The following is a 22,367-nucleotide window of genomic DNA, read 5'->3' on the forward strand; positions in this document are numbered from 1 at the left end:
AAAATGACAAATACATAAATATTTAATTATTTCTATAGAAAGACCTAATATTAAAAATCAATAGTTAATTCATTAATTCTTTCTTCCTCCAACCCTACGCACAAAAACTCCTTCCAATTAGTTTTGCGTCTTCAGCCCCTTGCCTACGCTTCAAGCACCTGTTGCCGCCAACCCATCGCGCCACCGACTGGCTCTGCCTCCGCTCGATCGTCGGCCATCCAAGCGTATCCGGCAAGTTGCCGGAAACTTCACTCTCCATCTCTCTCTACGACCCGTTCCATCACAGCCGCGCGTCGCCAATCTCCTGCCAGCCATCGCCACCACTGCCATTCGCCGGATTCCGCGTTCGCCTGCCGTCTTCCACCGGTCTCTGCCTCTATCACCGGATTATCTTGCGTTTGGTGGGTTAGTTTTTATGAAATAGACTTTTTGAGTTTTCTTGAGGTTTTTGGAATACCTATTAAGTTTTGACGTGAAATTTATACTACCCACAATGTTTTGATGTTATATTGAAGATTTGGAGTGTCTTAAGCTGTTTTCCTGCAGACTCAGAAGTTGTTTCAAAGGAATTTTAGTAAGTATTAAGGTTTTGAAACCCTTTTTGGTTGATTATTATTGCTGGAAATTTGCTCTATAATCCTTAATTGAGACTTATGCATAGGTTGGAGTCTTTTTTCAAGTAATAAAGTGGATTTGGATTAAGCTCCGATTTTGGGTATATCATTTAGAGACTCTCTGGAAAGAAGTTGTGTTTGAACTTAGCCCCTAAATGGTTAAATTTTAAATCTAGCCCATATTGTAGCCTAAAAGAGAGTTTGGTTTGCTTGAATTAAATATTCGGGCTTAATCTCAAGATAAGTAGTACTGGAAACACCTTGCGCCAGATAAGTTTAAAATGTTAATTTTGGCATTGGCAAACAATTTTTAGAAAATTCCATGTTATGTTTTCTTCATGATTGAAGAGATTTTATGAGCATGTTATAGATTTATATGAGTCATTACGACATGATCTTACGATATGGGACCCATTTATTGTATGTTGCATGCTAGTTCAGTTTATTGACAATTGTCCTCCTACCTGTAGCTAAGTACACCTCAGGCTCAGTTTGTGTGCGCCTTTTGGGTCCTGCAGTTTACGTTTGCCTTTGGGTCATGCAGTTTATGTGTGCATTTGGGTCTACCAGTTATGTGTGCCTTTGGGTCCACTAGATTTAGATTGTGTTCCTTTGGGTTCACTAGATTTAGATTGTGTTCCTTTGGATTCACTAGTTTGTGTTTCAACGGGATCATCAATTACCATGACTCCATGAGTACATCTCACCTACAATAGGACAATTTAAATTGTTCACTTAGATAACGGTCCAGCTCAACTTTAATACCTCAGATTAGGTCCCACCGTTCAGAGAATACAGTTCATGTTTGTGATTGCATACCATGTCCTCGATAGTGAAATAGTGAAGTTACTTATTGAGTATTTTAATTACTCAACCTTCTCTCAAATGGGATTGACAGAGTGAGTGCTCATCCTAGAGGTGTTAGAGACATGATTGAGTGTTACCTTCTCAACCCACATGTGGAAGAGAAAGCCAGGTTTCTTTGGAGTGCCAGTACTTGAGCGATATTATGGAGCTTGTGGAGGGAACAAAATAATAGAATTTTTAGGGGTACTGAGAGGGATTCTAAAGATCTTTGGTTCCTCCTTTGCCATTATGTCTCACTTTGGGCTTCAACTTCGAAGCTTTTTTCTAACTACTCTTTGAGTCTTTGGGCTTGATTTTTATTAGTTGGGATCCTTTCTTGTAATGGAATTTTTTCCAGAGTTGGATAGGCCGGCCCTATTCTTGTACTTTTTCATTATTCTCAATGAAGCATTTCTCTCTTTAAAAAAAAAAATACTCACCCTTTTCTTAAAACATTTATCCTATAAAGGCAAGAACATAATAAACGCTTGACGAGGAGGTTTGTCAAAGGTGGCATATGGACTAGAGAGTTGCTTTCGCTCAGTGTCATTTCTTTAAGAAGTTTTGAAGGTTTAAAAGTAAACATTTGAGTTTAGTAGTTTTGAATTTAAATGTTTTATTTTATTTTATTATTTATCCATTGTGTCTTGCTTCACTCAGACCTTGCCTTTTTGTCACCTCCCTTGCCTTTTTGTCACCTCTGGCCATGAGGCGATTAAAGTGCTTATTGCCTTGATGTGCGCCTTGTGCTTTGAAAACATTGATTTTTGTGTTGAGTTATTTGTCTATAGAATCTATGTCTTATTTCCAGGTTTTGCTTTGCTTTTGCAAAGCAAAATTTTATTTCTTTCAAATCTGATAGCATTATGTGGTTTTAGGTTAGTTCTTTGGTAGAAATTGAGCTATTCTAGTTCTTCTCTAATGTTGGGTTGTTTCAGGTATGTTTTGCTCACACAGCCATGTCTCTCCACAACCATGTTGATGAAATTGACGTTGAGCATCGTGCTGACAAGGAAGATGGTGTGGTTGATGAGGACATGGAAGTTCTTCAGAGAGCCTATAGGCTTGTTGGTGTTAATCCTGAGGATTATATTCATCCCAGGTCGTCATCAATTACTGCTGGAGACGCTGATCCTGGTTCTGATTCTGATGATGTTGATGATTTTGAACTTCTTCGAGATATTCAGAATCGGTTCTCGATTGTGGCTGATGAGCAGCCACTGAGTACTCTTTCACCAGTGTCAGCAGACGAGGAGGAAGATGAATTTGAGATGCTTCGTTCTATACAGCGGCGCTTTGCAGCGTATGAAAGTGGTAAGTTATTCGTAATTGTAAAGATTGCTCTATAACTGTCTTGTTTTATTAGCTTTTATGACTTGTTCTTGAAGTTCCTTGGTTGTGATAATAATAACTCATTCCGAGCTGCCCACTGTATATGGCGTTTTCCAATGGCTTGTGTTACTCGGGAAGAATTGTATGTTCCTTCCCCAATCTAGGTTAAGTTCATGTTACTTCACTGCAACCCTGATGACTTGTTGGTTGATGTTTTTTTATTACTTTCTTGTGATCTGATTACAGATATTTTCTCTAATATTCCTTTACAATTCTTGTTTTATCTCTATTTCTTGCAAGTTTTTTTTTTTTTTTTTTGGTAAAAGAAACATTTCATTGACAAATGAAATCAAGGGAGAACCCTGAACAAGATCTTGTATTTTTTGTTATTTAGTTTACTAGTGGTTTCTATTATTTACTCTTTTGATTGAATGGGTGAAATTAGTTCAAAATTACTTTGGGTAGTCCTACGTTTTGAGCGGTTTGTAGCGTTTACGTGATGGCTTCCTAAGAAGCACCTTCACTCCTAAGATGGCCAAGTGCTAGTGTCAGACATGTTTCTGACACCGACATGTCCAGGACACGGGACGGACACGTCCCCGACACATCAACTGGCATGTCAATTATTTTATTATAATTTTTTAAATTCCCGACATGGCCTTGACACGCCAAAGACACAGGTGAGACACAACTGAAAAAAGATAATTAAAGCTGATTAGAAAACTCCCAAATAAGGCCGACCCAATCATTTTAGGGTTCTTTTTTTTCTTAATTCTATTTTGTGTTTTGAACCCTTCAACTTTTCCAACCATTTCTCCACCTTTGTCATGCTCCCCTTTTTCTTGCCGCCCAAACTCTTTGCTTGCTGGTCGTCGCCCAACCCTCTCGCCACTGGCTAGAACATCCATCGGCAGTGACTCCCTTGAGCTCCCCAAAATTGTTGTGCTCCTTGCTGGTTTCTTACTCTCCTTTTTTTATTTTATTTTATATTTATTTTTCATGCTTTGTTGAGTCAAAAACTCATTTTTTCTTTCAACAAAATATTTGTGGCCGGACAGTATGATATCAACTTGTTATTTTGATGTTTTTAATTAGAATATTTCATAATATGTTTTATATGAACGATATATATTTAACTTTTTTTACTAAAAAAATAACGTGTCTTCGACGTGTCATGTCTTACTTTTTTGAAAATTGGCGTGTCACTGTGTTGCCGTATCTCGTGTTGGTATCTGTGCTTCCTGGGTGGCTTCCATGCTGTAATTACGTCTTTGATTGAACTGCTTTCAGATTTGTGCAAGTCCTACAACCTTACTAGAATAGACCTGTTGTACAACTTGAGTTCTAAGGAGATTTGTGTTTAGTTGGTATTGGCATTGATGTTTCACCTCACACGAGATGCGGAAGCATCTATTATGCTCCTTGTATAATACTCTTGTACAAAGAGTATTAGACTAAAGCTCAGTAATTCTTTGGTAATCTGTTTTGCACTAATCTACTGTAGGTGTGTTCTTCATGAGCCTTACGAGCCTTTTGTGCATATCTAGTCAAGCTAACATATTTGTAAAAGATTTTAAACTACACCAGCCTATGGACAAATATTCCTGTTCTTAATCTGTTACAGTTTTGACACCTAATGCTTTTGGGGATTTGTTTTTGGTATTTCTTGTTATTTCATTTCCATTGTTATAAATAAATATAAATTTGATAAGAAATGATAAAAAATTTATAATAACTAGTGTTTTTAAATGCCCAAGGTGCAACGGTATTCTGGAGCCTAGGATCAAGGCTCACAAAAAGGCGCAAACTTTTTTCCTCTGAGGCGCACAACGTATAAAAATATTACATTAAAAGGAGAAAGTATAGTTGAAGTAGAAATATGGAAAAATAGACTTCAAGACACATGAATTTTTGTATTTAGGCTTAGTAAATTTGATTCTTTTAGTTAACAAAGAAGGAAAACCCTTGACTATTACTATTCTTTTTATAAAAAATAAAGAAGCCCCAAAGCCCCTCGGCTTTGAGCCTTAGGGCTTCACAGAAGGTACTCCTTAGTTTGTGAGCGTCACCCCCTAGATAAGGCGTTAGACCTACGCCTTGAGCCTAGGCGCACGCCCGAGAGGGCTTTTTAAAACATTGATGACAACAAACAAACAAATAGAGACATTAGGGTGTGTTTGACCCAAGAAGTTGAGAAGTAGGGGTTAGGAAGTAAGAGTTGTTCACCCCACTACTTGTTTGGCGCTAGGAGTTTGTGGGCCCACCACTAAAAGATATCGATTTTATACTGATAACTTCTTACTTAGTGGACCTTGGAGTTCAAAACTCTTCAGAGTCATAACTCATTAGAACTCACTATTCTACCCCTTGCTCCATAGGGGTGGGTGTTTGGGGTATCAAGTTGAGTGAAATTTGGAATTCATATTGTTTGAGGTGAAGAGTTGTAAAATGAAGTTTCTTAATAGACGTGCAAAATAGAGAAAAAGAGGAAGATGGAGTTCCTCAATAAATGTGCTAACTTCAATAGTATTTATTATTAATATTGGGTTTTTTTTAAATGAAAAATTATTGATATTGGGTTGTTTTAACATTATCTTAGGAAGTCGGTGGATATTTATTATTAATATTGGGTTGTTTAATATTACCTTATAAAGCCAGTGGATATTTATTGTTAGTATTGGTTTGTTCATTTTTTTTGGGATAAGAATTAATATTGGGTTGTTTAACATTACCTGATGAAGTTAGTGGACCAAACACTCCATTGCTTTGCCTTTGAATTTCCAAGCATTTAGACCTTCAAAGTTCCTATCTTCTCTTGTCCACGGAAGACAAGTCGTAGTCCCTAACTTCTAAAAAAAAATAATTACAATCTATAACTACATGTGGTCAATGTCTTCCACCTTGTCAACATGAGCCTAGTTCAACTGGCATTTGTATGTTCCGTAGGATAAGAGGTTTCGGGTTCAAATCCCCCATCCCATGTTGTACTTAAAAGACCTTTTCAAAAAGGAAAATATGTCTTCCACCTCTCCCAAACACAATCTATAGCTAGATGGAGTGAAGGTTCCAGGTCTAAAACCTTTTTTGGAGCTTATCATTTGTCATAAAGGCTTCTAAAAGCCATCGATCAGGGGTAGATATTTATTTTCTTCAGGCATTTGTTCCTCCAAACCAACCAAATTAGGGGGATTTAAGCGTTGCTAGAGATGTTGGAAAGACTTGAGAAAACCAACCTTGTTGAATAATTTCCATATCCATGGAGGGATCACAAATCACATATAGATCTGGAAAGCAAGATTATACGGAGCTCAATCAATCCATGTCTTCATAAAAATGTATTTGATTAGTACCCATGCCAATCCATGGTGACCACCTACCTACGTATTAATTTCCTACGAGTTTCCTTGATACCCAAATATTGTAGGGTTAGACGGGTTGTCCCGTGAGATTAGTTGAGGTGTGCGGAAGTGGTCCGGACACTCATGGATATCGAAAAAAAAATGTCCATGGTCGTTTGTCCACGAGAGTTCACTCCATAAATACTAGATATAACATTCTTCAAAAGGGCTTTCTGTTCTTGTGTGGGCCTCCAAATCCACTTGGTGAGCATAGAAGAGCTTTGGTGATTGAAAAAAAAATCCACTTCCACGCCCCCCAAGCAACATATCCAAAGTTGCCCACCCCCTTTTGATCAGATTGCAAGTTGACCTTTTGAAGGAAGGAGGCTCCTTATATGCATTGCTATATATATTTGCAACTTGGTTCACTTAAGCTCTAAATAGTTTTTGTTCTTTAAGAAAAGTCATAGATTTAGAAAATTTTCATTTAATTATTTCTCAATATGTATTGGAAGTTTCCTTTTAAGGGTTCTTTTCCCTCTTACCCTTTCTCAAGATATGTAACTTATTTGCAGATACTTTGAGCAATAAACCCGATCAGTCTCGTGACTATGATGGGTCTCTGAAGATGGATTCTGACGACATAGCTGTTGAGAGCCAGACATCCTCAAAAAGGTACCAACATATTGAATAACATGCAATATTAATGCTTCTTAGCAATATTTTGGTGCGAAATAGCTTCTTCCTAATGATAGTGTTGTATGTCTCTAAGGTTTTACTGTCTTGTAAATACCAATTTTGTAGGCCATCCATGCTAGCCTTTGAAAAGGGAAGCTTGCCAAAGGCTGCGTTGGCATTTGTTGATGCCATCAAGAAGAATAGGTCCCAGCAGAAGTTTATTCGTAGTAAGATGATTCATCTTGAAGCTAGAATAGAGGAGAACAAAAAACTCAGAAAACGTTGCAAAATTCTCAAAGATTTCCAGTGTTCATGTAAGCGAAGAACAAGTTCTGCACTGTCTCAAATGATAGACCCTCGAGTCCAGTTAATTTCAGCTGCAAAACCACAAGCAAAGGATTCATCAAAGGTTAGTTAATAATTTATGCTCATGAGTCTATTGCTTTTGAATTATTTGTACTTGCACCTTTACAAGTATTGATTTGCATATTATTTGTTACAGCTTTGATAAATATGTATATCAACAGCTTGTCGTCTTATTTTGAACAAAGATAAAGTTTTCATTAATTTAATAGGAGTCATGTAGGCAATCTTATCATCTCAAGGCACCCTGTTTGAGTTCATAGCCAAAAGACTATTGGAAAGAAGTAGATGAGCTTTTTGGGATAGACCCATTGATTCTGTGCCATTGGTTTTTCATTTAGGCTTTGGCAACTTGAGTAATTTGGGAGAGTTGGGTTAGGTGGTTAAAAAAAACTAACCCCTTGTTTGGTTCACCAATAATTAAGATGTTTACTACCTCGTTGTTTGCATAAACTCAAATTTCTCACCAAAATTTTCTCATTTCTCACGTCGTTATTCATTCATGTCAACTCCTCCAATAACTTTCCTATAATTATTACCAACACAATTCAACTCTTTGTTTTTATTGCTAACCAAACCTTCCCTTAATAGAAAGCCTGCTCTATAACTTTAACATTGCAAGAAATCTTTTCAAACAAGTATAAAAATCAAAGTATTGTAAAATTGAAATATTGACAAAAAAATGAAAAGAAAGAAAGCTACCCGATGCAATTAATTCCAGATGGCGAGTAAATCTTAAATTCTTTAGAAGGATGTTTAATCCTTTCAAATATTTCTCTGCATTGAACTTGATTTTCATAAAATTATTTTAGCTTTTATCTAATCAAAACCCCAGAAGTTAGTTGAATGAAAAAATTTTAGCTTTGCATATGCTGCAAAGCAGCTTTAAAGTGTTGTTTTTTGCTAATAAATTGAGAGTCCTTGCGGTGAAGCCACCGGAATTCCATAATTTTCTTTTTTATTTTGCATCTGTTTGTACTTCTCCTTTTGACTCTTATGTGTTCTTATTTTGTTTCTGCAGAAGGACAAACGATTATCTGGAATGTATTATGGCCCGGCTGAGAATTCTCATGTTGCGTGTCACAGAATGGCATTGGCAAAGTTTCCCCGTGTTGATCGAAAGAAATGGTCCATTGTAGAAAGGGAGAATCTTGGGAAGGGAATAAGACAGCAGTTTCAGGAGATGGTGCTTCAGATTTCAGTGGATCAATTCAGGTAACTTTTTGTCTATTGTGTTTACCTCGTGCAACAATTTTTAGCAGTTGGATGGATAGGTAATGGATGTGTATTACAATGATGCCATGTGTCTTTCATTCTTATTATGTTTTAAATTTTATTTATATTTTGATAATTAACTAAATACCAAACGACTCTAAAAATTTTATTTGTTCAGAGATCCTTTGATTCTCCATTTAGAAGGGTGGATAGGGACCTTAGTGAGATTTGGTTCTTCGTTTAATTTAATTTTCTTTGTTGGGTTCAATTTCAAATACATTTTGTAAATATTTTAGTGGCATTATTTTTCTTAGTTGGAGTCTCTTTTTGTAGGGGGAGCCCCCTTCTTTTGTGGGTTTTTCTAAGCCCTTTATCTTTCAGTTTTCCTCAAGGAAAGTTGTTTTTATAGAATAAATCAACGAAAGCTGCAAAAAAGGTTTCTTTTGGTTACCACTGAGAGGCATGCCCAAATACTCAAGACGCTAGATGTAGTCAGCGAAACGACCCCACTCTTGTACCACTGCTGAAACCTTAGAACAGCAGTTATTAAGCCGAATCATGAGAGATTTAAAAATATTAACTTTTAATCTTGACAGTAAATTTGAACTGAAATTGTTTTCAAAATGGTTGCATTCCATTCTAAAATTTCAAAACTTCACAGCCTAGATAATGGTGTTTGAAGGCATTGTTTCTATGTTTATCTATTTTCCTGGTCACAAAGACAATAAGATTATAGAGAAGTTTAGGAAACTGTGTTTTTGCCTGAGGCTAAATGTGGATGGAAAGAATACTTTTTTTTTCAATCAGTAGAAGGTTTGTTACTGGAGATTGGGATGTAATTGTTATTTGTCTTTTGCTTGATGCTATTGCAAATGTGATTGGAGAGTAGGAAAATTTTTCATGGGGGTAAAGGGTTGTGGCTGCAGGTTTGGGATGCAATTGTTCTTGGAGTGTTGTATCCGTTTTATTATTATTTGCTGGATAAGAAGTTGCATCTAATTCTTTTTGCAACTACTTATCATCTTTCCTCCCTGCTTGTTGTCTATTTGTGACTCTTTGCTGTCTTGGGATCATTGTTTCTACTCGTCGTTTGTAATCTATGTATTTGTGTTTACAGAGATAGAGAGGGACGGCAGGTGATTTGTCTTTCCCTTTTTGTTCTCTTCTTTTCAGAAGCTCTTACTAAAATTATTATGGTATTTGGCAGTGGGCAACAAGGAGTTTCTGGAGATTCAGATGATTTGGATAACATTCTTGCATCAATAAAAGATCTTGACATCGCTCCTGAAAAGATTAGGGAATTTCTGCCAAAAGTTAATTGGGACAAATTGGCTTCCATGTACCTTCAGGGTCGCTCAGGGGCAGAATGTGAAGCAAGGTATGTACTTCCGGACTTCTTCTTTTTCTTTTTTTCTATTTGTCTATTTTTCTTTTTTGTATAACAAGATTTTCTTTAAAACTCTACAATTTTAGTTTGCCTTTGCTTTTCTTAGAAGAAATGTGGTTGAAAAACCTTGTTTTTGACCTATCTTTCTATAAATCAATCTCTAGTCTTTTATGTATACATACATAACATATTATTTTTAAAATCTAGTTCTAGTTTTCTATTAATTTCAATTGAATCTCGTGTAAGGGTTTAGGTCCTTTATGTCAAAATTAATTTGTTTTTTTCTTATTTGAAATGGCCTTCCTTTCCTTATTTAGAGAACCTTATTAAAACTTTAAAAATACAATTTTAAAATAGATATCTAGATAATTACTTTTAATATTTATGGATAGCTAGGTCTCGCACTCGCTAGTAAAACCTGATAAATACATTAAAGAATAAAGGATGAAGTTGAGACCTAGATTTATTTTTCCAGTTTAATTGTGTTGTAGTGTTCTTGTTTATTTTTATTTTGTTGACAGGGATCAAATTGAAAAAGAGATATATTTAGCCTTTTTTTTTTTTTTTTTGCTTAAATACTACTTTGGTCCTTGTACTTTTGGTTTTGGTTCAATTTGGTCTCTATACTTTAAAAATATTCATTTTGAGAGTAGAGGGACCGAGATGAACCAAAGTTGAAAGTATAGGACCAACATGAACATTTTGAACATCAAGGGATCAAGATGAACCAAAGCGAAAAGTAGAGGGACCAAACTAGTACTCAGCCCTTTCTTTTTGTTCTCTTTAGAAAGAAATTTTATGGAGCGAAAAATACTGTAGAAAATCCTTTCATCTCAAGAAGTTAGGCAGTTAAATAATATTCTAGCTGTTATCCATACGAATTTGAGGCTACTTTGTATGCCACTGATTTCCTCAACCAGACTTGAAGGAAATTGTGTATTGGTGATGGTATTATTTTACCTTTAATTTGGTAGATTATTTATTTTTTAAATACAGAGGCTTTTGCTATTGGTATAAATCTGTTCAGTTCTTGACCTAGTCCATATTGATTTTCTTTGAAGCATGTCAACTTCAATCAGCATCGCAGAGGTCTATGACAATCATCATCACAGATATATTGACCATAACTGGTTTTGAATAATAGTGGAAGGCCTTCGTATTATAGTACAGGTGGGACCAACTTGTAACAAATGCCTTATTCAGACAGTGGTCATTATTATGTCTGTGATGACAATCGTCACAGACATCTGTGATGTCTTGTATTTCCTTGAATGACACGTTTTTGCTATATATTTTCTGACTTAATGATGTATTTGCTAAACCTTGTAGGTGGTTGAATTTTGAAGACCCCCTAATTAATCGAGATCCATGGACTGCAAGTGAGGATAAAAATCTTTTGTTTACTATCCAACAGAAGGGCTTGAATAACTGGATTGAGATAGCAGTTTCATTGGGCACAAATAGAACTCCCTTCCAGTGCTTGTCTCGGTATCAAAGGAGTTTAAACGCTTCCATATTAAAGAGGGAGTGGACCAAAGATGAGGATGATAAACTTCGATCTGCTGTTGCTATATTTGGCGTGAGAGATTGGCAGGCAGTAGCTTCTACTTTGGAAGGACGAGCTGGCACACAGTGCTCTAATAGGTTGATCTTATTTACAATATCTGACTGGTTCATCTTCGTATATATTACTTCAATCTTTTCGATCATTTCTCATAGTGAAATAAAGTGTTCATAGAATGGGCTTGAGGTGTTTAGAGAGTTTTGACCATATTCATAGGCTTAAGTTTTCAATTAAACCCAACTATATTGAAATATAAAAGATCAAAAAATAAATAATGAGAAAATAAAAACTCTCGATTTCAAACTAAAAAGATGTGAAAGTTTCCTTAGTCCCTTTTTTTTTGTTTAGCTTCAATTAATTTTTTTTATTGTACTTCTACTTTTTTATTTTAGTTTCTTGTATTTTGATCGTTAGCCTTTTTTCCCTATATCAATAAGAGGACTCGTTTCCATTTTAGAAAAGATAAGAGTTGCTGGAGGTATTTGGAATCTCCCCTCTCTTGAGTATACTAACTCAAAGCCTAAAACCATCTAAAATATTCTCCAACATCCTTCTTTCTCCCTACCTCTATTCATAACTAAAATACTAAGAACCTCAAACTAATCACGAATATGTAAGTATCTTAATATCCAAATCCTCTTACTAACTATTTAGAGGGGTCCATGAATGACTTAAATCATACTGCTAGGCCCCCTATCCTATTTACGTATAATAGGAGAAATAAGAAGAAACATGAGACCAATGAGGAGGAAACAAGTGGCATGGGGAAACATGTCCATGAATCCAACCAGGAGATTACACGTAGTGGAAGGGAGGAAAGCAAGGAGATCGGGGACCAGCAGGAGGGGCCCACGGTTAGTTAGTAGTGGGTAATTTAAAAGGGGGCATGGGAGCACAGAGGGGGTACGAATGTTTTGGAGAGAAAAGGTAGAGGCTGTCGGCTCCTTGAGGAGGAGAGTGCAGAGTCCAGGTTTCATCGTTTTGTTTTTATTTTCCTTGTAATGGTTGTGTTTGTGTGAACTGTAGTTTGGTGCTCCTTAGTCATTTCATTTTACTGTATTGCTTTATGTTCTTTCTGTTAACACTTCAACAAGGACGTGCTTGTGATTGGGTTGGAGTGTCTTTGTTTTGGGCTGTAATCTTGTTTTGAAAGTAATAGACAGTCAGCTTTTGAGGTATCCTAACATTTTGGTATCAGAGCCTGAAACCTGGGCAAGTTTACGACGATGACAAAGGTGGTCGAAGAACGTTTGGAAACGGTGGAGCAGGAGATGAAGAGATTGCCAGTTATCGAAGAGAATATAGCGCTGTTGTCCAAAAGCATTGTTGAGATGAACTCACAAATCGACAAACAGTCCTAGCAACAGCAAGTGATCTTGAAGAACATTGAAGGGATCATTAGAGATGATTCGCCGGGAAAGAAAACAGAGGAAGGATCCACCAGCCGAGTCACGACAGCTGGAACAAATCCCCCAGCGACAGTGGAAGAACCAAAGGGGGAGACGAAAATAGAGGAATAACGAACGTTAGATCGAAGTAAGTTTAAAAAGGTTGAGATGCCGGTATTCGATGGAACAGACCCCGACTCTTGGCTGTTCAGAGCGGACCGTTATTTCAAAATACATAACCTATCAGACTCTGAGAAACTTACGGTAGCAGTGATAAAGCTTCGACGGCTCAGCACTGGACTGGTACCGGTCACAAGAAGAGCGGGAAGCATTTGCCGGATGGGATGATTTGAAACAAAAAATGCTGGTGCGGTTCCGAGCGACCAGAGAGGGAACATTGGTGGGCCGGTTCTTAACCATCAAGCAAGAGACAATCGTCGAAGAATACAGGAATCGTTTCGACAAGCTATTAGCACCGGTGGCCTTCTTGCCCACAGTGGTGTTAGAGGAAACGTTCATGAACGGGCTTAACCCGTTGTTGAAGTCTGAAGTAGAAACCCTGGAGCCCAATGGGCTGGCCCAACTGATGAAGTTGGCCTTAAAAGTAGAAAATAGAGAGTTGGTTCGAAAAGAGTGTGCACTGATCAGCGCTTATGATATTAAAACCACCTACAAAAGTCAACAAACCAAGAATGCCGGCTCAGCAGCCGCGAAGGAAGGGGCAACCGGTGGAAGTTGACCAATGAGAACGATAACACTGAGAGAGGTGGCTACGGGGGATAATCGTCGTGAGGGGCCCACTAAAAGATTATCTGACGCTGAGTTCCAGGCCCGAAGGGAAAAGGGGCTGTGCTTCCGTTGTGGGGAGAAATATTTTGCGGGACATAGATGCAAGTCCAAAGAGCATAAGGAGCTCCGAATGCTGGTGGTCAAAGAAGGAGGAGAAGAATTGGAGACTGTAGAGGAAGAGTTTTTTGGCGCCGAAACAGAAATGAAACAAGCTGAAGTCCAGAACGTGGAAAACTTGAACATCGAACTGTCCATCAACTCGGTAGTTGGACTAACCAACCCAGGAACCATGAAAGTAAAAGGAAGGATTGGGGAGGAAGAAGTAGTGATATTGATCGATTGTGGGGCGACCCACAACTTCATTGTTGAGAAATTAATGACCAAACTGGGGCTGACACTGCAGGAGACACCGAACTATGGAGTGATCTTAGGATCTGGAACGGCAGTCAAAGGTAAGGGGGTGTGCCGCGACGTGGAGGTACAGATGGAGGGGTGGAAGGTGAATGACAGCTTCCTACCATTGCAGTTGGGGGGAGTTGATATGATCCTTGGAATGCAATGGCTCCACTCTCTTGGGTGACGAAAGTCGATTGGAAGAAGCTACTGCTGACTTTCTACCACCAGGGCAAGAAGATTATGATAAGGGGAGACCCGAGTCTCACCAGAACACGGGTGAGTTTGAAGAATCTGGTGAAGTCATGGGGGCAAAAGACCAGGGATTTCTTGTGGAATGTCGAACCATAGATTGTGGGCTGATGGAGGAATCCGAAAAAGGAAAAGAACAGGGGGAGGAAGCAGAGGTCCCCATAGCCGCCTTGTTCGAAATATTTGCCAGTGTGTTTGAATGGCCAACAACCCTTCCACCACAGCGCAACATTGACCACCACATTTATCTAAAGAGTGGAACGGACCCGGTGAACGTCAGGCCTTACCGATATGCACACCACCAGAAGGAAGAAATGGAGAGGCTGGTAGATGAAATGCTCTTCTCAGGGATTATACGACCGAGCAAAAGCCCGTACTCTAGTCCTGTGTTATTGGTAAGAAAGAAAGATGGGAGTTGGAGGTTCTGTGTGGACTACCGGGCCTTGAATAGTGTGACGATTCTTGACAAGTTTCCGATCCCGGTTATAGAGGAGTTATTCGATGAGTTGAAGGGAGCTAACATCTTCTCTAATGTTAGATAATCTCTTGAGAATTTTCTTAGGACGTATGTGAGTGATGACAAAAATGTTGAAATGACTCATGTTGGTATGTGAGGATATAATTACTCTTTGGAGCACTTCAAGTCAAGTAAAGATGTTGGTGGGCTTAGCAAGGAAATCCTTGTCCATTAGGTGCCTTTTATGGATTATGAACTATGGTTCCTATTCTGAGTGTGTGGAGTTGCACTTTTGTGTGTTTGAATACAACACTTGTGGGGGAGGGATCAAACCTCTTACCTCTAGGATGACATTTCATGTCATTATGCTTTAGCTAAGCTCACTTTGCATGTGGGGCGCTACACCTAATATTCCAATAATTCTTTGATACCATAACCACCTGTCTAACTAATTATTAATATGCCATTAATATCTCAAATATACTGTAATAGCGTTCCTATAATAATCTTTCCCCATTATATTTTATTCACTTTCAGTTGTTTCTTTTGGATGGAAAAAAAAAAGCGTTTATGGAAACCCCAAGTTATTTGAATACTATGGTCTCAATCATAGTGTTGCTCTGTGTCATAGGGTTGGTTTTCTATTGCAGTCACTGAGCTATAATGAATTATTTCTTCTGTTATGCAGGTGGAAAAAATCCCTTGACCCAGCTAGGACAAAAAGAGGTTATTTCACTCCATATGAAGACGTTCGTTTGAAAATTGCTGTAATGCTCTTTGGGCCCAAAAATTGGAACAAGAAAGCAGAATTTTTGCCTGGTCGGAATCAAGTTCAATGCAGAGAAAGGTGTGTTAAGCTGACCTATTTTATGCCTTGTTTTTATTAGCTTAGTGCCTACTTATCTTTTATTATTATTTTGGGGCGAGATTCCAGAAAGTAGACACCCTGGAATCGGCTTTGATTTATATGTATGTTGAACAGCCAAAGCACCAACAATCTCTTCCACTCCCCCATCTTTAATTATTTTTAGCGTCTCCCTAGCCCGAGTATAAAAGATGCTTAATGCGTCAACTAGTAACTAGTTATTTGCTCCGATTTGACTTATTATTCATTGTGATGGCAGATGGTTTAATTGTTTAGATCCTTCCTTGAGAAGATGTGAGTGGACAGAAGAGGAGGATTTAAGGCTGGAGATAGCAATTCAGGAACATGGATATAGCTGGGCTAAGGTAGCTGCATGTGTGCCATCACGTACAGATAATGAGTGTCGCAGGTATTGGTGTACGGATTAGTTTTATAATTCCTGTGATTTGAAAGCCTGTTATTTTATTTCTAAATCATATTGTTCTTCGTAATAGGAGATGGAAGAAGTTATTTCCCGATGAAGTTCCCTTGCTCCAGGAAGCTAGAAAGATTCAGAAGGCTGCTCTCATTAGCAACTTTGTTGATAGGGAAACAGAGCGTCCTGCTCTTGGTCCTGCTGACTTTCGACCCAGGCCAAATACAGATTTATTATGTAATACTGATGGTCCAAGACCTGTCCCAAAAAGAAATGTGAAAACAAGGTTAGTTTCGACTTGACCCTTTAATTTATTTGTTGTCTACTCAAAATCTTCTCTCTCTCTATATTTTTGTTTGTTTTGATTTTAAGATGCTGGTTTTGACTTGCGATACCTTGGTCTACAGAAAGACGCCCGTGTCAAGGAATGAAAAGAGTGCTACTGGGTAGGTTATGGTTTTCCTTGATCTATCGTCCTGCTGTCTTATTCTTTTCGGTTTGTTTTCTCCTGAAAGAAATCCATTCCAGGCATTGAAGCTCTTTTTAATTCTTTCTTCATTTTTGCTACAGTGATGCTCCAAAGAAGAGGAAATCAAATTATCAGAGGTTTCAGACGGATGCAACTGCTCAGGTGGGTATTGCATATAATACCTCTTTTGTCCCAGAAGAGGTTCAATCTTCAAAGCCTCAAAGGAAACGAAATAGACGTGGAGCTTCTAATGCAAAGAGAATAGGGGTACCGGACCTACGTTCTGACAGCGAGTGGTGTGCTAAACAGAATTTGGACACTCAGAGCCTTGGGTTGCAGCTGAATAGTAAGGAATCTGATAGGACCAACAGTGACTGTACCGAGACTGTCGATGAGAACATTCTGGAAGTTTTTGAGAACAAAGTTGCAGAGAAGCTTACTGAAAAAATTGCATGCTTCTCGGAACAAAAAAAAAATCAAAACTCAACCGGATCTTCTGGAGTCTCAGTATTGTCGGAAATGACTAGCGGCTTCGTTGACTATAATCCCTCTATCCTCACAGATACAACATTGTTAGCTAGTACTACTGTGGATGATATCGAAGAATTGAAGGGCAAGAGTGTTGCAGACAGGGATCTGGATGACAGTAACAGTTTCTCGTTACCGCACAGTTGCTTAGAACTCCGGACAGTTGACAGTGAAGGCGTAGACAGTTATTCTGTGGACGAATTTACAGCTAAAAGCAATGGGGTTTGCAATCCCACCCAAGGCAGGAGGAAGAAAAATGGCAAAACATCAAATAACAGCCACGATAATTTGTTTCTTCCTAGTCAACAAATTGAGCAAGAGACATTGGGAACGAAGAAGCCTCATCGTCATAATCAATCAAAGAAGAGAAAACATAACAATACAGGTACAAGTACGTTAGGAACATTGGAGGCAGTTGAGGAGGTTGATGACTGCACTCTCTTGGGGTTCTTGCAAAAAAGATTGAAGAGGACGGCAGTGACACATAACGAGACAGTTGATTGCAGTTCTAGTACTCCTTTAAATGTTGATGATGACGATAATGAGCCTACCATTGCCTCTTTTCTTAATAAATTGAAGAGAAAAAAGCATCAGCGGCCTAGTGGTTGTGAGTTAAATTAAGGTAGGATTACGTAGTTTTGTTGCATTTTTGGAATACCTCAGCAACATCACATTAAATCTAGGAAGAAGGTTGATGGAAGGCTCTGTAGAAATAAAGCTTCCAAGGCTGCAAATGGCTAAATGCTCAACCGTACGTTTGATTCTATGGTCGACACATTTTTGTTTTATGATTTAGCTAAGAGGGCTTTGGCAATTTTGTTTTCTTATGGTTGATTTCATCTTTTTTTTTTCCTCTCCTAATTTGTTCATTTTTTTTGAGAAGGTTGGATAATCTTCTCTTTGTACATTTATCTCGTAATCTTAATGAAACTATAAGTTATGAATATGTTTTAGTTATTTTCTTTCTTTTTCATTTTTCATAGTTGTACATGGTTATAAAGTTTGGATAATTGGACTGAGCTGTTTCTAAGGTTTCCTATTTTGATAGAAAATCTTTCGACTCTCCAACATACACATACTAACCAGATTTCCTTTTTCTAGATTTAAATCTTTAAATGTGTGTTTTTTGATAAGGGTATTTTAAAAAATATAATAAAATAGTAAAATATTTATATGGTATAAAACAATTTTGAAAATGAAAAAAGTATATAAGTCCTTAACAACGCATCTAATATGTTTAGTACATTATTGTTTAATTTGGTTACGTTTAAATTTAAATTTAGTATACGATCATTTAAATTTGGTTAAACGATTTTTTTTAAAATTTTTTGGTATACGATCATTTAGTTTTGATAATTTTCTTTTTTCTTATATGATTGTTTACTTTTGGCTACTTAAATCTAAATGATTCTTTTCAAGATTTTTTATAACAATCTATTATTTTTTTACACATTTAGATTTGGATAGCTAAATTTAAATGATGTTTTTTTTTCAAATCTTTTATATTTATATTTAGTATACGATCTTATGAACAACCAAATAAAAATTTGAAAAAAAATAGATGTTTTATATTTGATACACAATATTGAACCAAATAACTGTTTGAAAAAAAAAAAAGAGAATAAAGACTCTAAAACTCGTAGATGATAAAATTCGCAGATGAAGAGGTGAAGAAATACGATAAAAGAGAAGAACAAACATGGAATATTTAAAAAATGGCTTACTACATGAGCTTTGTTACATTTTATCCGTTTGTTATATTTACACGGACCGTAAATATTTTATCCGTTTATTATATTTAATATGTTTGTGAGACTGATATTTGTACATTTTTAATGGCTTTCTTACCGTGTTTTTTTTAATAATATAAAATTTTGCTATATTTTTATTGTATATTTTTTAAAATATCATGATTTCATATAGGGGTGTACATAAGCCGGGTTGAGCCGGGTTGGAGGAAAATTATGGACCAACCCAAAGTTTCTGGGTTGGCAAAAAATGAACCCTATCGGTTCAATTCGTAAGGGTCAACCCAACCTAACCCAACCCAAAAAATTCGGGTTGGCCGGGTTGGGTTGGCGGGTTGTTTTTTTGTTTTTTTCTTTTCATCTCTCCATAATTTATTTAGACAAATTTTCATATTATTTTTCAATATGCAAGGTGAACAAATTATTATTCAAGGTACAAGGTGACAAATATATGTGTGTTGTACATTCAAATTTCAAAGTATAGAATGTTAATTCAAAATAAGGTTTACTTTTAGGTTTTAGGTGTGTATATATATGTATCAATATATGTATATATAATCGAGTTGGGCCAAGTCAACTCTACCCCTAACTTGCACAACCCCGACAACCCAGATCAACCTCTTTTTCTCCAATTTTCTAACCCAACCCAACCCAACATAAAATTTAACCCAACCCAACCCTTACGGTTTGGGTTGGGTAATCCGGGTTGGTCGGGTTACCGGTTTTTTTGAACACCCCTAATTTCATATTTAAAAAATTGAGAAAATTTATTGTAGGTAATATGAAATTTTCTATATTTGAAAATATCTCAAAAATTAACTTCAAGTCTACTATTCAAATATAATTTAAAAATGTTAAACCATTTCGAACCTAATCTGCTAAGACATTAGATACCCATTGTCGTTTCTCTATTTATTCAAGAACTTATTTTTATATACTTGATCCAACTTAATTTAAAATTCATGCCTAGGAGAAAAATATTCTTTATGCAAACATGTCAAAATTTTTGACAAAACATTGTGTCTAGAGACAAAAAGTGCTTTCTCGATTATTATTCTTGTTAATATGGCCCAACAAAAGATAATGAACGAAAGAAAGAAGGTTAACTTTAGAAGCATAGGTATTGGATATCCATTTCGATTATTAATATGGACATGAGTACGGATTTTCCTAGAAATTTAGCATAAAAAGAGAAAAATGTGAACCTTTTAATTATGAATATCAACCCAGATAGCGTTGGATCCAGAAATTTTGTATAAGAGCACTATAAACACACTAAAAAAATATGAAAAAAAAACTTCAAAGATTAATTAGTTTAATATGTATTACAATTGTCTTCTACGAGTTTTCATATTTTGAAATCTATCAATGATAAGTTTATTATCTAACTTATCCAATAAATCTTTCTCAATATAAGCTATAAGACAATCATTCATCCATTGATCTCCCATTCGAATGCATAGTCGAGTCTTCACAATATTCAAAGCAAAAAATGTTTTCTCTACAATAGCTGTTGCAACCGGTAAATCAATGCCAATGTGAGCAACTCATAAACTAATGGGTAGACCTTATCTCTTTTCGTAACGACTATCTACTATAAACTCACACAATGTTTTTTAGTTCAACAAACTCTAAACGCATTTCAATAATGTAATTTTGAAGTTGATACTCAAATATAGAGAATTCAATAGCTGAAAAGTCTCTTGGATAAAACTGAGCAAGTCGACTAAGTTTTTGTCTATTAAAATTAGCAAATGAATTACTCGGATTCAAACAAGCCATACAGAGAGACAATTCAGTACTTGATTTAGTAAAACGATTATTCAACTCTTTTTTGAGGATAATGACTCTATAGTTTCTATTGTCGTTTTTCTTTTAAAACATCTCTCCATATATATTGATATGTTAACTCTACAAAATTAGTATTAAACAATATAAGTATTATAATTTATCACATAGATTGAAAAAGTATTAAAGCAAAAAATATTAAGAAGAATTTGAACTTACTGATATGGTACGTATATTCTAACGATGAATGGAAAAAGAACTATCTTCTAGTCTTTAATTATGAAATTAAATTAACTAAATATATACATAAGTAATGTAAGTTTGAATTAAAATTACATCAAAAAAAGAAAAGTAAAAAAAAGGAATAATATCTTTTCAGTGGAATATTGTCGAGAGAGTGAAAGTTTAGATCACCAACTTTGTTACATTTTTTTCTGAATATTTGTTAGATAGCAAACGACGGCGGCTAGAAAATAAGTTGGGGTTTTATCTTAGTTAGATTTTTTTCCTTTTATTAATATTGACATTTGAAGAAATAAAATTATTGAGAAACGAAGATATTTGATATTTGGGGAAAGAAAATTAATGATGTTTGGAATAAAATATATTTTGTGGCAATTTAGGAAAAAATTTGATATTTGAGAAAAGAAAATTAATGATATTTGGAATAAAATATATTATGTGCAATTTAGGAACAAATTTGATATTTGAGAAACAAAACTATCGATATTTGGAATAAAATTATTTTATAAAAATAATTGTAACAAAATGGGGACACGCCACCACACCAAAACCAGATATTAAAAAAATACATTAATAAATATAAAATATTTTTTTTAATAAATATTGTAGTCTGACACTTGAAAATTAATATTAAAATATAAAAATCGATAATATGAGAGGGGCACGTGCCCCGCTGGCCCCTTAATAAATCTGTCCCTGAACATAGATATATATTATTGATATTGATAGCTAGATGATAGATACTAATTATTGATATAGATATATGAGTATGGAATTGGTTCTAGAGCCACGATTCGTGGGCTCTAGACTAAATCCTCCACATGAATACATAGTTATCATTAAAGATAAGTAGATTGTTCCTCACTTTTAAATCTTTAGTTTATTGTAGCTCTCGATTTCTAACTTAAGTATCAAAGTTTGCGTGACAAACATTGCATTACTACATAGATTTTCCTCTTTATTATTGTTGGTGTCACATGAAAAGTTAGATAATCTCGTTGTAATTCAAATTTTACAAACCATCACTGAAATAAAATTTCAAAGTTATGAAGGAAAAAAATAAAAAAGAAAAAGAAAAAACAAGAATATACAACACAAAATGTACTCACGAAGTAGGAGGACGTTTCTAATAAGATATGATATTAAATTCAACGAGAAAAATGACATTCTTACTTGCATAGTGGAATTTTATGATAATGTTGGCACCATTGGTTCTATGAACAATGACAAAATCTTTGAAGATTTTTTCAAAGCGAAAGCAAAAGAAGAAACAATGCAATCATAAAACACTTTTGTTTATTACAATATTATAATTATTTAACATATAGAATCCAATCACCAAACTAAATTAAGTAAATTTAGTGAAATCATGACGACTTAATACATCGTCCTACATATACAAAATATTATTCTATATGATATGAAAATTTTATTCTTTTAATTTTCGTCCTTACATATACTAAAATAATTTCATTTGGTTCAAAAACCTAAAAAATTATAGTGAGTTTAAATCGATCTTTGATACACAAACTCATATTCCATTATCTACCATATATATATATAAAATCATGTACAAAAGGAGAAACTTTTTGTTCCCATTATGTTATTTTACTGCAAGGTTTTCTTTTACTATTATAGCGATGATTTTTGTCCTTTAAATATAAAAACTAATGTAGTTAATTACTAAATTAAATT

General features: G+C 35.7%; 1 protein-coding gene across 4 annotated transcripts; it reads left to right on the plus strand.

Annotated features, from left to right (window-relative positions):
- Positions 1–68: 68 nt before the first annotated feature.
- On the plus strand, positions 69–17,839 carry LOC103493297 (uncharacterized). Of its 4 annotated transcripts, none has more exons than XM_008453986.3 (13): positions 69–405; positions 516–574; positions 2,399–2,774; positions 6,706–6,805; positions 6,935–7,217; positions 8,193–8,386; positions 9,594–9,764; positions 11,103–11,417; positions 15,305–15,463; positions 15,741–15,890; positions 15,976–16,182; positions 16,304–16,342; positions 16,467–17,839. In XM_008453986.3, the coding sequence occupies exons 3-13, from the start codon at positions 2,420–2,422 to the stop codon at positions 17,512–17,514; spliced, it is 3,021 nt and encodes a 1,006-aa protein (XP_008452208.2). In that variant the 5' UTR covers positions 69–405; positions 516–574; positions 2,399–2,419; the 3' UTR covers positions 17,515–17,839. The 4 variants fall into 4 exon arrangements, with proteins under 4 accessions (XP_008452208.2, XP_008452209.2, XP_016901243.2 ...); XM_017045754.2 differs by having other exon boundaries at positions 74–401; XM_008453987.3 differs by lacking the exon at positions 516–574.
- The last annotated feature ends 4,528 nt before the right edge of the window (positions 17,840–22,367 follow it).

Source organism: Cucumis melo, chromosome 6 (assembly GCF_025177605.1).
Source record: "Cucumis melo cultivar AY chromosome 6, USDA_Cmelo_AY_1.0, whole genome shotgun sequence".
NCBI classification, from domain to species: domain Eukaryota; kingdom Viridiplantae; phylum Streptophyta; class Magnoliopsida; order Cucurbitales; family Cucurbitaceae; genus Cucumis; species Cucumis melo.

Coding starts and splice junctions, on each gene's coding strand:
- LOC103493297 (XM_008453986.3), top strand. CDS start 2,420: ATGTCTCTCCACAACCATGTTGATGAAATTGACGTTGAGCATCGTGCT. Junction 8,387..9,593: donor ATTTCAGTGGATCAATTCAG/GTAACTTTTTGT, acceptor GGTATTTGGCAG/TGGGCAACAAGGAGTTTCTG. Junction 15,891..15,975: donor ACAGATAATGAGTGTCGCAG/GTATTGGTGTAC, acceptor TCTTCGTAATAG/GAGATGGAAGAAGTTATTTC.